At 49.2% G+C, this 14,341-nt stretch overlaps 1 protein-coding gene across 2 annotated transcripts in view; it reads left to right on the top strand.

Annotated features, from left to right (window-relative positions):
• Nucleotides 1–14,341, top strand: part of SUFU (SUFU negative regulator of hedgehog signaling) — an 86,844-nt gene that overhangs the window by 47,154 nt on the left and 25,349 nt on the right. Inside the window, exons 4-8 of one of the 2 annotated variants that reach the window (XM_081158849.1) lie at nt 1,821–1,963; nt 2,861–2,946; nt 3,202–3,274; nt 6,114–6,267; nt 8,082–8,193. In XM_081158849.1, the coding sequence (XP_081014975.1) occupies nt 1,821–1,963; nt 2,861–2,946; nt 3,202–3,274; nt 6,114–6,267; nt 8,082–8,193 (568 nt within the window). Of the gene's footprint in view, nt 1–1,820; nt 1,964–2,860; nt 2,947–3,201; nt 3,275–6,110; nt 6,268–8,081; nt 8,194–14,341 lie in introns of both variants that reach the window. The other variant, XM_081158848.1, reaches the window with a different exon arrangement.

Raw genomic sequence — 14,341 nt, forward strand, 5'->3', positions numbered from 1 at the left:
CAATATTACACTGATTTTCTTATATTACACCAACCTTGCATTTTGGGGTTCAATCCCACTTGGTTATTGTGTGTAGTCCTTTTTGTATGTTGCTGTGTTCAGTTTGCCTGTATTTTTGTTGAGGATTTTTGTGGCTATGCATCAGGGATATTGATTTATGGCTTTCTTTTTTTCTAGTGCCTTTGTCTGATTTTGGTATCAGGGTAATATGGGTTTCATAGAATTAATTATGAAGTGTTGCCTCTTTTTTTATTTCTTGGAATAGTTTTTGAAGAATTGCTATTAATTCTTCCCTAAATGTTTGATAGAATTTACCAGTGAAGCCATCTGGGCCAGGACCTTTAATTGTGGAAGAAACTTTTAATTACTAAGTCAATCTTTTCACTTGTTATATTGTCTCTAATTTGTAGATAGTGCAAGCTACTTATAGACATGCACTTCTGTGAAAGGAGAGGGAATCTGGGAAGAGTGGGTCCAGCAGGAGTTTGGAAATTTGGAGGCTAGAGCCAAGCCCTCTCTCCCCTTTATTATTCCATGTCTCTTAGAGGAAGACGTCTTTCTTCTCCCTCCTGAATGAATGCTTTTGAGGTTAGGACCAATAACCTGAGCCTGTCTCCTAGAAAAAGTGGTGTGTAACTTCACCTGACTCAGGAGGGAGTTAATATTTAGACCAAGACAGATGAGAGCAGAAGCTCTCTGAGGCCTTCAGGCTGAGGGGTGTGTGTGTGCGTGTTTTCTGCCTTGCTTCAAATACTGATAAAAAGTGAAGGGGCCCCAGCAGTTGAGATTCCCAGATCATATGTGATAGACCACAGTGAACTGCCATACAGCCATTTAAAGAATGTGGTAGCTTTCTGTGTGCTGATGTGCAATGATTCCAGGATATATGGAATGTACAAAATGGGGAGCTGCCATATGTATTAGAAGAAGAAAAATAGAGAGGCTGGTAAATGCAGAGTTCCTTTGGAAGGGCACCCAAGGTAAGAGTCAGGGGTGGTGGAAGACTTCATACTACGTGGGTGGTTTTCTGCCTGTGGTTAATACTACCTCAAATTTTTTTAAGTAATGGGCCTGTGTGAAGTTCATTGATAAGGTTGTGAGGTGACCGGCCATGTTTGCACATGTTTCTGTTGGGCAACCTGGATGCAATGTCTGTGTCCTCATGGAAGCAGACACCCCACCAGGCTGTATGTCTTTGCCGAGGAGTGTGAGGCACAATTCTGACCTCCATTTAGTTCAAGCCTCCAGTGTTCCTCCCTGAGGAACTGTTCCCTAAATCCATCTACCTGGGGGAAACTGCTGACAGATATCAAAGGCCCTGCAAGGTTAGGTGTTCTCCTCTGAGCAGTTTCAGCAGCACATAAACCCTGGCCTGCTTTTCCAAGGTGAAGGGCTTTCACTGCCCTCCAGTCTCCCTGTGGACTTCTGTTCAGGTGGCCCCACAATAAAGCACATTATTCTTTCTTGATAGGTCCAATTATGACTGTCCCTCCACCCCCACCCCCTGCCAAATAAGTGAAGGTGCTAGGGAAGTGGAATAGATGCGAGAAGGCTTTGGACTTGCCAGGACAAGTGAGCGTGCACACTAGCAGCCTGTCCTTTTCTGTCAAAGGCTGGCAGAATTGGCCTGCAGGACCGCATTTGGCTTGGGGGAAACGTCTACACTCTTTGCTCTCATCTGCGTGACTGTTTCTCCTCCTTCACAGAGGCTACCTCAGGAGCCTGGGTAGCCTTCCAGCCTGGGCTTCTCAGATCCCAGGTTGAGTTCTAGGCCTGATGCAGGGCCTCAAACACTAAGGATCCTCCTGTCTCTTCCACAGAGAACACCTTCTGCAGTGGGGACCATGTGTCTTGGCACAGCCCTTTGGATAACAGTGAGTCAAGAATCCAGCACATGCTGCTGACAGAAGATCCGCAGATGCAGCCCGTGCAGACACCCTTTGGGGTAGTTACCTTCCTCCAGGTGAGGCACAGGTTGGACATGGGCTTGAGCCTTCCCTGTAGGAAAAGTCCTGGAAGGACAGAGGGCTTGGGTAGGGGGGAGGTGAAAGGAACAGGAGATTTTCTTCGTCTTCCATTTTCTCCTGCCTCAGATTGTTAGTCAGGCCTATTCAGATGGTCTGATTTAACCTGCTGAGATGGGAGAAGGGGGAAAGGGAAGGGGCATTTGGGTAGGAGAGAATGGGTGTATCTGACAGGCGTTCCAGGAAGGGTGTTTCTGTTAACTAGTTAAGACCCAGGCAGCCTCAGGCACAGTAACTCCCAGCAGGAATGCAGCTTTGGGGTATGCGTCCATCCCATCTGCAGAGGGGCCTCCTTGTGATTCTGATGGGTTCTGTGTGAAGATTCAATCATTTCCCTTGAGATTTACTAAAGGTCCCTGATAAGGAAGGGAGCTCTTCCACCAGCTGCTAGGCCCTTTGGTTGTTGTTTTGAGCTTGAAGAGCCTCCAAATCTGTTTACATTCCCCATGATCCTAGGTGAAACAGGAACATCTCCCTGGACCTCCCTTACTTCTAGGGACACAGGCTGGGGACCCATTCTGAGTTGGCAGGGCCCTGATTTTCTCCTCCGCACTCTAGGGCTAGACTTTGTGTCACCAGACACCTGACCTATCACAGCAGGACAAGAATCAGGCCTCAATGCCACATCTATGGGTCCATCCATATCCTGGCCAGGCAACTGTTTCCGTCTAAGGGAACCATCCCATTTTGGATGCACCAACCCCTGAGCACAGATCTTGCCTGTAGTCCCATCACTTTAGGTGACAGTGACAGTGACAGAGCCTGGGTGGCTGACCTTTGGATGGGTGGGAGGAATGGCCATTAACGCACTATGGCATCTTTTCCCTTGGTCTCAGATTGTTGGTGTCTGCACTGAGGAGCTCCATGCAGCCCAGCAGTGGAACGGGCAGGGCATCCTGGAGCTGCTGCGGACGGTGCCCATGTGAGTATACCCCCTCCTTACAAGGTGGGTGCCTGGCTTCCCAGGCCTGGGGGTGGGACTCCCTCCTTCCCCCACATGTGGGCTTTCCCTTACATTGCTGTTCAGGCACTGGTTTTTCACATCAGGGCTTCCTGACATCTTGGTCCCTGATGGCCCCTGACCACTAACCATTCCCTTTTGTTCTGGGCCTGGGGCAGCAAACAGGGCAGGCTATAGGCCCAGCCCAGACCCTCCTGCCCCTTTCTTTGTCCACAGCGCTGGCGGCCCCTGGCTGATAACTGACATGCGGAGGGGAGAGACCATATTTGAGATCGATCCACACCTGCAAGTATGTCTTGAGTGAGGAAAACCTTTCTAGCACACTGTGCCTAGGCCTCTTCCAAATAACACTGGCTTTCATCCTGGGAAAATGAGGAGCTTTATTTGTAAGTGAGTAGAAATACGGCATGATTTGGAACTTGTCCCCTGAATTCTGCAGAGCACATAAGGGAGCAGAGATTTCAGGCCAGGAAAACTGGTCTCAAACACATGTATTTTTGCGTTTAAAAAGGATAATTTTATTTTATGCAAGCCATGATTAGTAAACCTGACTTTAAAAAATAAGATCAGCAACTAAATCAACATAATGGATATTGCTTTCCCAGTATTCACCCTCCCACTTCCCCTTTTTGTAAAGAACACTGCCACCACCACCACCCTACAATAGAGTAGGTGATGACCCCACAGCCCAGCTGCAGTGGGGAGCCCTGATTGGTCTAATGATCTTATCCCCTTTTTAGATACATTTTCATCTTGAACAGTCAGGCACCAAGCTCCTTCCCTGGGTAGGTGGGCATTTCTTGATGTGTAAAGGAAGTCTTTATACACACAGGCCTGCAGTTGCCCACTCACGTGGCCCAGCTGTATAGTTTCAGTGTCGTCTTTGGTTTTTTTAGAAGAAGCACTCTTTTTGCATGCAGATGAATTTTGAAAGCCAAATAGAACGTAACTTCCTTTCTTATGGGCTGCTTAGGAAGCAGGAGCAGCAGATGCTAATAATGTTCCTGTCACGTGTTTGCCTCTCCTTTCCCCCTGCCAATTGCAGGTCATTGCCATCTCTGAACTATTTATGCCTCTAAAAATCTGGTAGGACACAGGCAGCTGCGAGGAGTTACGTGGCCTCTAGAGGGACAAGGGATGGCAGGGAAGAGGTAGCAGGGAGACACATAGCCAGCAGTCCTGCGTTCCTTACCTCAGATCTGTGAGTTCTTGGGGAAACCCTACTCTTTCACAAATGATGCGCCTCTATTTTCCTAGTGCCTTTAACACTGAAGTTTTCAAATTACTGCCAGGATCCTCTGTTATCTCTACTTTAAACTTGGTTTCCTTGTAGCTTCTACTTATGCAAGAACCAGGAACCACCAAGGGTATGTTTCCCTAAGCCCTTGTTCTACAGCCACACTGGGATCCAGCATGGGACACTATGGGCAGTTGTTTTGCCCCTGTCATAAGTGCCAAGTATTGAGAAAGAACCTGGTCCTTTGAACTAGTAGGGTAAGCAGCCTGTCTTTTCTCTGCATGCCAAGAATAGTTCTCTTCCTAATCTTTAGGCTTCCCCCAGAGCACCCAGCAGTACCAAGAGCACCTAGTGGTCCTTAAAAGCAAGCAGGCAGACCTTGGTGAGAAAGTCCAGCTCTCTTTCCTGGTGGCTCTGTGCGCCAAGTGGAACTCTTGTGCTCACGTGCGCCAGTCTGGGGCCTGCTTGCAAGCTGTTCATTTTAGAGCTGGCTCCTGTTCCTTTACTCCAGGCTCTACCACTGGCTAGCCATATGCCTAAACAAGTCCCTTAACTTCTCTGGGTCTTAACTGTTTCTTTTTTACTTATAAAGTAAGTGGTTTTAGCTAGTTGAGCCAAGAGGTGTTCTTAGCTCTTTGCTTCAGTGAGGGGCCTCAGATGGCCAGTAAAGAGGGAAGAGTTCAGACTCTACCCTGAGAAAACTAGGGCCCACATGCTCCTGCCTGGAGCACAGAGCTTCTCCCTTTCATCAGCCTGTCCCTGTCACTGCTCAGAAGCCCAGCTTTGCCCAGGGTAATGGTAGCACTGGAAAGGAGGAAAGTGTGATTGATGAAAGGGAGGCATCCAGGGCAAGGCCTGGTCTCAAGAAATAAGGACTTTATGTAAGATTACCTTGTGCTTCCCCAGATAGGCTCCCTGGCCCACCAGCAGCCAGTTGGTGCCTGTGGAGGCCTGCAGAGAAGGTGTGCAGACTCTTATTGAGGTGCTTACTCAGGAGCTTTGTTTGGCCCACATGATTGTTTATGAGCAAGGTTACTAGAGCCTTCCAGATGACCTTTAATCCAAAGCCCAACATCACAGAACTAGGTTTTACCAGAAACCCCAGGATGTTTAGGTACAACTCTTCCTCAAGGCCATTTGGTGAGGCCATTTGGAGAGTGTTTGGACTCAACAGTGCCAAGGCCTGCATGAAGACAGGACCTCAGATGGGGCCTTCAGATGGTCACTGCCCTCCAGGCCCCCATTTCATTCCAAGAAATGGAAAAGAAACTCCATCCAGAGTCCTTTGCCAAACAAGTTAGTAGTGCAGGAAGTCCTGCCCTGCTGCTCTCTGGTGGCGCTTCACTGTGTGATCACACCCCCTGCTGTTAGAAGAGGTAACTGCAGACTTGGAGCCAGGGAGAAGTTGGTCTGAGTCCTGGCCTCTCCCACCTGAGTCCTGGCAAGCTCCCACCCTTCCTCTGTAGCAGCAGCTGGGGAGGTTCTTCCTGGGTGCTGGGAGGAGAGGAAGGAGTGTCTCTTTCCTCTGGGAAGTAGTTCCTGGCTCTGCTACGTCAGCAACACAGGCCTGCATGGGATGAGCAGAGTCGAGGCTTCGAAACAGGTGTGAAGGTCATTTTACTGGAAGATTGATGATAGAGGAGAAGCTTCCCTTGGGATTTTCCTTCTTCCTGGCTTCCCCTAATCCCTGGTTCCCCTGGAGGAGTCTGGTGGCTGGCAGAGACCATCACACATTAATAACCAGGGCAGAACAAAATCAGAGATCTTGCTTGTTTAGCACAAGTCCCGTGCACAGTATCTACAAGGGCTCAGTAAATACTGGAAAGGTGGTGTTGACCTTGGGCCACCGGTTAGCTGAAGGAACTCTGGCTCTTTGGTTCTTTCTAAGCAGGAGAGAGTTGACAAAGGCATCGAGACGGATGGCTCCAATCTAAGCGGTGTCAGTGCCAAGTGTGCCTGGGATGACCTGAGCCGGCCCCCTGAGGATGACGAAGACAGCCGGAGCATCTGCATAGGCACACAGCCCCGACGGCTCTCTGGCAAAGGTAGGAGCCCTCACCCAGCCTTCCTCTTCCCCTTTCCCCAGGCCTGGTTTTCAGGCTCTATAGGATGGGTCTCTAACACAAATAGCCCATTCAATAGTTTCTTTCCTGGCAGGATTTAAACAGCATGTGGAGTCTTCCAGCAGGGTGGAATTAAGGGAGCTTTACTGACCCATTTCTCCTGTGTTTCCTGTGTGTATTTCAAATACACCATCAGCAGTGACCATTGTGTTTTAGATTTATCCCTTGCAATCTGAGGTCACGGAGGTGAGTGGAAGCCATAGAACAGTTACAGGAAAAGGCCACAGTCCACCCAAGTACAAGAGAACAAGCATCGGCCACCCACAGAATTGACACAGGGCCCAGCTCTGGCCTGAAAGCCATGCCAGACCCAAGGATCACTCTGGCCTCAGGCCCTCCCAGGCCTTAGACAAGAGAGGCCTGAGTGTGAGGCCAGCTTGCAAACTTCCCTGTCCTGCTGTCCTGCAGATACAGTGTTAGGGGCTGTGAGCCGGGGACCCTGTACCCATTGCATTCTGGGTGAGGTCTTAGAGAAGGAGGATATGGCTCTTTTGTTGGAAGCTCATCATGTTGGTCTTGGCTATAGAAGCAATTGTGGTTTTTAGCAAAGGGCATCCATAACTAACTCCGAAAGAAAAGCAGCCATTTAAAAATATATGTATTTATAGCTTCTTTTTCTTCCTTTGTCTATTCTTCCACCTTTTCTCATTTTTTAAAAGTAATTTACCCACACTCCTGAATAAAATGCCTGCATATGTGATTGCACTTGTGAAAGGTTTTCTCGTTCCATGAAGAACAACTTAAACCCCTAGCACAAATAGCTGACCTCTTTCTTTTCTTCCTGCTGTTTTAATGGTGTGCCAAGCCCATGGGAGTTCCAAGAGAACATATACAGTTATTGGAATCATTCAGTTGCTTTTGACAAAAGAGGTAATTTAAGGAGGAATTCCAAAATTTCACCATTATTGGATATTTTTTTAATTATAAAAGTAACCCATGCTACTGTAACAAGTCAAACAGTTAGAAAAATTAATAATCACCTCTGTCATCCACTCTGAGCCCATCCTTTGAGCAGCTAGTGTTAATTGTTAAGTCTTAGACCAAAATCTCAGTATAGGGGACCAGGCTAGTAGGCTTCACCCAAAGACCAGCAAAGCACCTTGCAAAGAAATAATCCCATCCAGGGACTCCTCTCTCGTCTCTTGGCCCTTGCCAGACTCCTGGAGAGGCAGGGTACCCTGGGTCAGGGTGGGGAGATGACCTCAGCATCTCACTGACCCAACCCACAGGGAAGGAGTGGCAGGACCAGATACCAGCTGGCCACCCAGAATCCAGAAGCTTGTGTAAGAGACACCTGACCATTCATGGCAGGGCACTTGCAGCCCTTACTGGCACCCATTCCAGTGGGCAAAAGCTGTGGATGGTCTTGGGCAGTGGCATAGGCCTTGGCAGTCACTGTCTGGAACTATGTTAAAGTTAAAGCTGGGGCTGTAATTCAGGAAGGGGAAGTACAGTGAAGAAGAGCCCTGTCTTGAGGGTGCCCATCTGAAGTCCAGAGGCCACCCCTTGTCTTCTACACGAATGGCCTCTTCAGACCAAAAGTTTCTTGAGAACATGGTGCCTATCAGCCCTGTGTCCTCATGCTCACTCAGATCTCACTGCTGGTGCCTAGAGCAGGCTCAGGGCCTTCATGGGGGCCTTTCCCCAGCATGTCTGCAGAACCAGGTTCCAGGAGCAGGGTTGGGGGATGCTGGGAGTCCAAGGGGCCACCAGACAACTTAGTGATGTTGTTGCAGATACGGAGCAGATCCGGGAGACCCTGAGGAGAGGACTTGAGATCAACAGCAAGCCCGTCCTTCCACCAATCAACCCTCAGCGGCAGAATGGCCTTACCCATGACCGAGCCCCGTAAGTTCCCTGCCAACAGAGGGGTTAGTACAGCTACCTGACAGCAATGTCCCAGGACTGGGACAAGGGGACAGTTTTTTCTGAAGGGCCTGTTTCTGTGGCTTGCTGAGAAAACAATGCTGATAGCCCTTGCTGGCTGGGCCCAGGGTCTGGGGAACACAGATCTGTGGGTCATAGATAGGAAAAGGCCTCAGAGGGGACCCAGCGGAGCAGGAATATAAACATAAGTAAATATTTACATGGGCTGTGTGAGCAGACGGGAGGCCAAATTGGGGCAAAATCTGAGTTGGGGCCTCCTAGCCTTGTGGGAGCCCATTGTGCTGAGCACGGCTCGCCCTTATCTCGGCCTCGACCAGAGTTGCCCTTCCTTCCTTCCTGGAGCCTGGTCTCCGGCTGATAGCTGCAACCCCAGGGGCCTCACTGTCTGGCCAGCCTCATACTGGACGCCTGCTGCTGAGGCCCTTCTTCCTGCCTCCCTTCCATGGGCCCCAGGGCAGGGAAGGGAAGTTCCTTGCAGGCCTCTTTTGCCTGTCCAGGGGCCTCCATAGCCCTTGGAAGAGACTGTGGCCACCCTAAGGTCAGATCCGTTTCCTGCTAACCTCTTTTCCTCTGATAGGGGCCAAATGGTGGGCAGGGCTGGAGCTGGGCACCCCCCTCTTTGCTCTTAGTCCCAGGGCAGCTCTAGGGAATAGCTGCTGGCAGGGGATACCTGGGAGCTGGCAGGCCAGAGCAGGAACCTTGCCTGCCAGGGAGGAAGTTGCTGTGCTCTGGACTAAAAAGGAAGCAGCTCACTGTAAGACCAGTGTAATCCGTCCTTCTTCTAAAAAGTCTTTATTACACACTTGTTGTGTGGCAGGCTCAGGACCCAGGGATCCACCTAGGGTGTAGGCTCTTTGGGGGGGGCACATGAACCACTTAACTAATTAATTAATTGGTGTCAGTCTGGCTATAGGTGCAATATTTTGGAAATAGCCACTTCTTTCAATTCTAGCTCCAAATGCTGATCCACAAGCCCCAGAAGTGGTAGTGATTTAATACACTGCAGAAAAGACAAGTCAGCATGATCAGGAGTAGTTAGGGAGGGCTTCTCAGAGGAGGAAGAGCATGAGATATGGACCCTGAAGGCACCCTGGAATTGTAACAAGCAGAGAAAAGACCTGGCCAGGATGGTACAGGGAGGCGTAGCTGGTTTAAAATGCAACCTGGGAGCAGATTGTGGAATAGGAGAATTACTCTGGGGATATGCCTGCCTAAGAGGGCTCACCATGCAGAAGCCATGAGAATCGAGCTCTTTGGCAAGAGCCAGGAGAAGACTCCACTGCCGCCTCAGAGCAGTTTTCAACTCCAGCCAGTGGGTTTCTCTAGCCAGCTACCCTGAAGTAGCTGGCTTAAGGCACCGTGATCTTCCCTTGGCAGCAGCAGATGGCCAGGCTGGGTCATGAGGCATCTGGAGACTCTCCACCTGTGGATCTGGACCCTGTCCCAGGGCCACACTTCTTCTTGTGCCCTGAGCTTGGCTTCTCCCTCTAGGCCCTGTTAGCACTGGTGATAGGCTGGGAGGTAGTTGAAGGCTTAAAGGCTCAAGCAGATTGCCTATAACTTTCAGACAGTTTTAGTCCAGATGGCCCATCCAGCTCCGGAAGGTCCGGCTTTCTGGGCAAAAGGGCAGGGACTCTCGTGGAGACACACCCCACTTGCTTCTCTTGTATAATCTGATGTAGGTCTGAGCTCTCACTCCCTGTCTTGGGCATACTTCCAGCTGCTATGCCCCCATGACATTGCAAAGAGGCACAAGGCTCTAAGTTTCTGGATGCACACATATAGCGCTTTCTGACTGGGCAGTGGACATCAGGTCTGGTCTGAGGGCTGTCTGTAGACACAAGGCAGAGGCTGCAGCCTCCACCTTTTGGCCTGACTTGGCTGAGCTACAGAGAGATGAGTGGGAATAGACCAGAGGTGCCAGCCCTCTGGGGTATCTCCCTTCCCTGCAGTTCAAGTACCCAGTCAGGTCTCCCAAGTGCTGGAATCTGCAGTTTGGAGGGAATTGGAACATTTCCTCTGAGGTTCTCAGTATGCTGATTACTAACTAACTTGTTAGCAATTGGTTGAGAAATGGTTCTTCCTCCTTTGCCAAGAACATTTTCCAATACACCCCTCAAGTCTCTCAAGACTCTAGTTCCCTATTATCTCAGGATCGATGACGATGGGCTCAGTTCAGATAAGCAAGCACAGTTGTAATATCTGTGCTTCCCTCTCTGGGACTTGACCCCATTTCAGATAAACCACATGGATTGCGACTGAGAAAGTCAACCCCAAATGTGCTGGCACCAGTGTTTGCTCCTTTCTTGGTGGGGGCGGGCAACCAGCATGGGCATTATTGTGTCTACACGTCTGATTTTCCTTTAGCCAGGCTTTCTGGCCTGGGACACTCATATGCATGGGGCTTCGTGGGTCTGAATGTGGCCTGAGGAAGCTGCAGTTCAGAGGAGCCAGTGGAGTCTCGACGTTAGCAGCTAGGCTCTGGGCTACTTGGGGAGTCAGGTACTTGCTCTTTTCTTTTTTTTCTTTTTTTTCTTTTTTTTCTTTTTTTTCTTTTTTAATATATCTTTATTGATTATAGAGAGAGCAAAGGAGAGGGAGGGAGAGAGAGAGAGATAGAAACATCAATGATGAGAGAGTCATTGATCGGCTGCCTCCTGCACGCCCCCGACTGGGGATCCAGCCCGCAACCTGAGTGTGTGCCCTGACCAGGAATCGAACCCCGATCGCCTGGATCCTAGGTCGACACTCAACCGCTGAGCCACGCCCAGCCGGGCAGGTACTTGCTCTTTTCATACCTCAAAAGCAACTGACACTGCAACCACACCTAATATGTGCCAAGTGATGTTCCAAGTGCTTTATAGCATGTGAATTTAGCTGATCCTCATAGTCACTCTATAAAGTAGATAATCTTATAGATGAGGAAACTGAGGTACAGAGAGGCTAATGAGCAACTCGCTCAAGGTTAGAGAAGGGTGGCGCTTATGACAGTCTATTAGTCATTAACACAGTGTGATCTTCCTTGCCCCATGGCTATGGACCCCATGAGGGACACACAAGACTGTCTCTGAGGTGGTAATAACCCTCACTGGTGGGTCTTATCTAACTAGTTGGAGCATGAATAGAGACCTTTCACGTGACATCAAGGATAAGGCTAAAGCTGGGTGTTAGAAGCTTACTGTGTATATTTAACCCTAGGAAGACATGCTGTCAGCCTCATGACTCCAGCTCCCAGAAATAACGAGCTGTGTTTGTCATAACTGGCTCTTTTATATCAGAACCACTTTTTGACACAGAGCCTTGTTTTCTTCATATTCAGAAACAAAACCAACCCTATCTCTGGCCCCTCCACCACCTCAGAGTCAGAGGTGAGGGATTTCTTTCTTTCTTCCTTGAGGCCTGTTTCCTGCGTCCCAGAAAGGCAGACTCCTCTGAGCAACCTGCTCCTCTCCACTAGCCCTGGCCAGCCTTCCACCCACCGCCTTCCTGGAAGGAGAGTCCTTGGCCCTCTTTGGGGCTTCTTCCAGCATTTCACAACCCTTGCATTCCAGCCGTGAAATTTATATCTGGCTTTTCCCAAGATGATCAGTTGAGAAAAGCCTCCTTGGGCTTGGCTGGCGCCTTTCTTCCCACTGCCTGCCCAGATGAGTTTGGGAAGCAGCTCCTTTGTGCCACTGAGGAGAGCCTGGCTTAGAGACTGTGCCTGCCAACACTTGTACGGACCTGGGGGGAAAGTCACTGGGTGTCTTCTCTGTCCAAGGCTGCTTGGGTAAACATATAATGTTCTGTGGAGTCTGCTCCTAGCCTCTTTACAGTGAATTGGAGGATGTAATTGCCCAGTGCATCATGTGGGGAGGTTTGCATTTCTATAAACTGTTACTCTGGTGCTGGGAACCTGTAGCAATGTCCCAGGACCTCCTCCTCCCTCTGCCAGTGATTCATTGACTGAAGTTGGGGACCTTTTGGCAGCTCTATGGGCCGATACTTTCCTACAGAAGGCAGGGCTCAGATGTGTGTGTAGACACGTGTTGGCGGGAAGGTTCCTGACTGTGGGAAAAGATCTTTGTAGTTGAGGCACCTTTAAAAAGCAGACTAACCAACCTTGCTGATCCAAGTTTCTTGGTCTTCTGGAATTGCACCAATAGCTCTTAAGGTGTGTTTTTTTCTTTTTGCCTTAATTGCCCAGAGAATTGAAGTTTTGAATTCTGCTGTGACAATCTCAGCTGTACCCTCCCTCCAGCACGCACCCATGTACACACACAGATTTCACTTTTATGAGTGTCTCTGCTTCCATTTGTTTGACCTCTTGGATGGGGTGACTTTGATGCCTCTCTTCCTGAATCTTGAATAGCTTGTGACCTGGCTAGGGAGTCATGGTTTAGGGTAAATTGTGTTTTGTTTTGCTCATCTTAGAAGCCCATGAATGTTAATTAGGAGAAGAAAATATCTAGTTTGCATCCAGTGAGTTGGGTGAAGGAAGGTGAGTTTCCATCTGGGGAAACAGCTGGGCTGTTGCTATCACTGCTCTCATGCAGGGAGATCTTCAGTGACCCTGTTCTAAGGGGTCTGCGGCGTCAGTGCAGCAGTCAGCCCGGAGCCTGCATCTGTCACATTGGCTTCCCTCACCCTCCCACGCTGGGGAAGTATGCTTGTTTTCACTGGAGAGAAAACCCAGAAAGAAACAGGCCTGTTGTCAGGGCCTCAGCCAGGCCCTGCAGAGTTGTGGAGGAAGGACCCAGGCCTCTGTGATCCACATGCTGAGTGCCTGCCTTTATGTGCCTATCTCAGAAATACATGTTTGAAAGGCAAAACAAGGGGCTCCACAGCACATCTGGCTCGGTGAATTTCTGTTTGAACTGCCTTCTCTGCTCCACTTCCCCAAAGAGATGAAGCCACGGCCATTGTTAACACCCCAGCCTCGGAGTTCGTGGCCAGCGTGTTGAATTCCCCATCCAGAATACATCCCCTTATCCTCGAGTTGCACAATCAGGAGTATTTTTATCACCCATCCTTGATATTCATTGTCACCCAACCCTTCAGCAGTGAGTCACTTCTCCAGAGAAGGGAAAAGGAAGGCTCAGAGGTGAGACCTGGAGAGAGGAAGTGACTCAGTGTCTCACAAAACGGAAATCCAGGGGCTCTGGCTAGAGTGGGCTCAGGAGAGCAGGGGTCCTCTTTGCCCACCCAAGTCAGAGCGCAGGCTGAGGGTGGAGGTCCTTAGTGCCCAGAGGAGTTAATTGTTAGTTAAGGAATCCCTTAATCTTAACGTAAATTTTTTCACTCTATCTACTTCAGCCACACTATTCCACTATTTCGTCATCACATTCCACCCTTGGAATATTCACAATGAAAATACTGCTTTTTATCATTTGGCTATTGGTTTACGAATAACCTTTTAATAATTTGGTTATTGGTTTACCAATACCCTTTTACTCCTGGTATTGTCCCATCAGAGAATTTTTTAGAATGACCGGTGATTGAGCCTTTTGCTTAACAGTAATTGTGGAAGTGAGCTGGTGCCTTCATCCCCACCCAAACCCTGTCCCAGCCCCGCCCTGGAGGCAGACCTACAAGCAATTCTTTCTCTGGAAAGTTCAGGGCTTTCGTCAGCAATCTGAAAGCAAAAGGAATAATCTCCCAGGCTAGAGGCAGAATCCAGAGGTTGTGCTGGGCTCTGCTGGCCAAACCCACTTCACTTCTGAATAGTTGCCAACCCTGATGCCCTGGTTCCAGCTCCTGGGAGTCCCCAAGGAGAAGGCCCTAAGTCGTGTGGCTGGTGCATACGTCACCAATGTCACAGGACTGGGATTGTGGCTAAAAGGAGCCTTGGTGGTTAGGCTCCTCTCCTTTCCATGCCTGCTGCTATTGATAGAATATAGCCAATACCCTTGGGCTAAAGTGGAAAAATTAAGATTTTTTGATCTGAGAGACCATGGTGGAGAGGAAAATGGATAAGGTTCTGTCAGTCTGTAGAGTGTGGGTAGGGTGAAAGAGGCATGTACTATAAACTATACAGTACTAGAAATCAGGAGTCTTGACACTGGAAGGAGACGGTATTTTTGGATACATAAAAAGTCACCTTATGCAGTGGGAAGTGTAAATATAGAAT

This window comes from Miniopterus schreibersii (assembly GCF_964146895.1).
Source record: "Miniopterus schreibersii genome assembly, chromosome: 14".
NCBI classification, from domain to species: domain Eukaryota; kingdom Metazoa; phylum Chordata; class Mammalia; order Chiroptera; family Miniopteridae; genus Miniopterus; species Miniopterus schreibersii.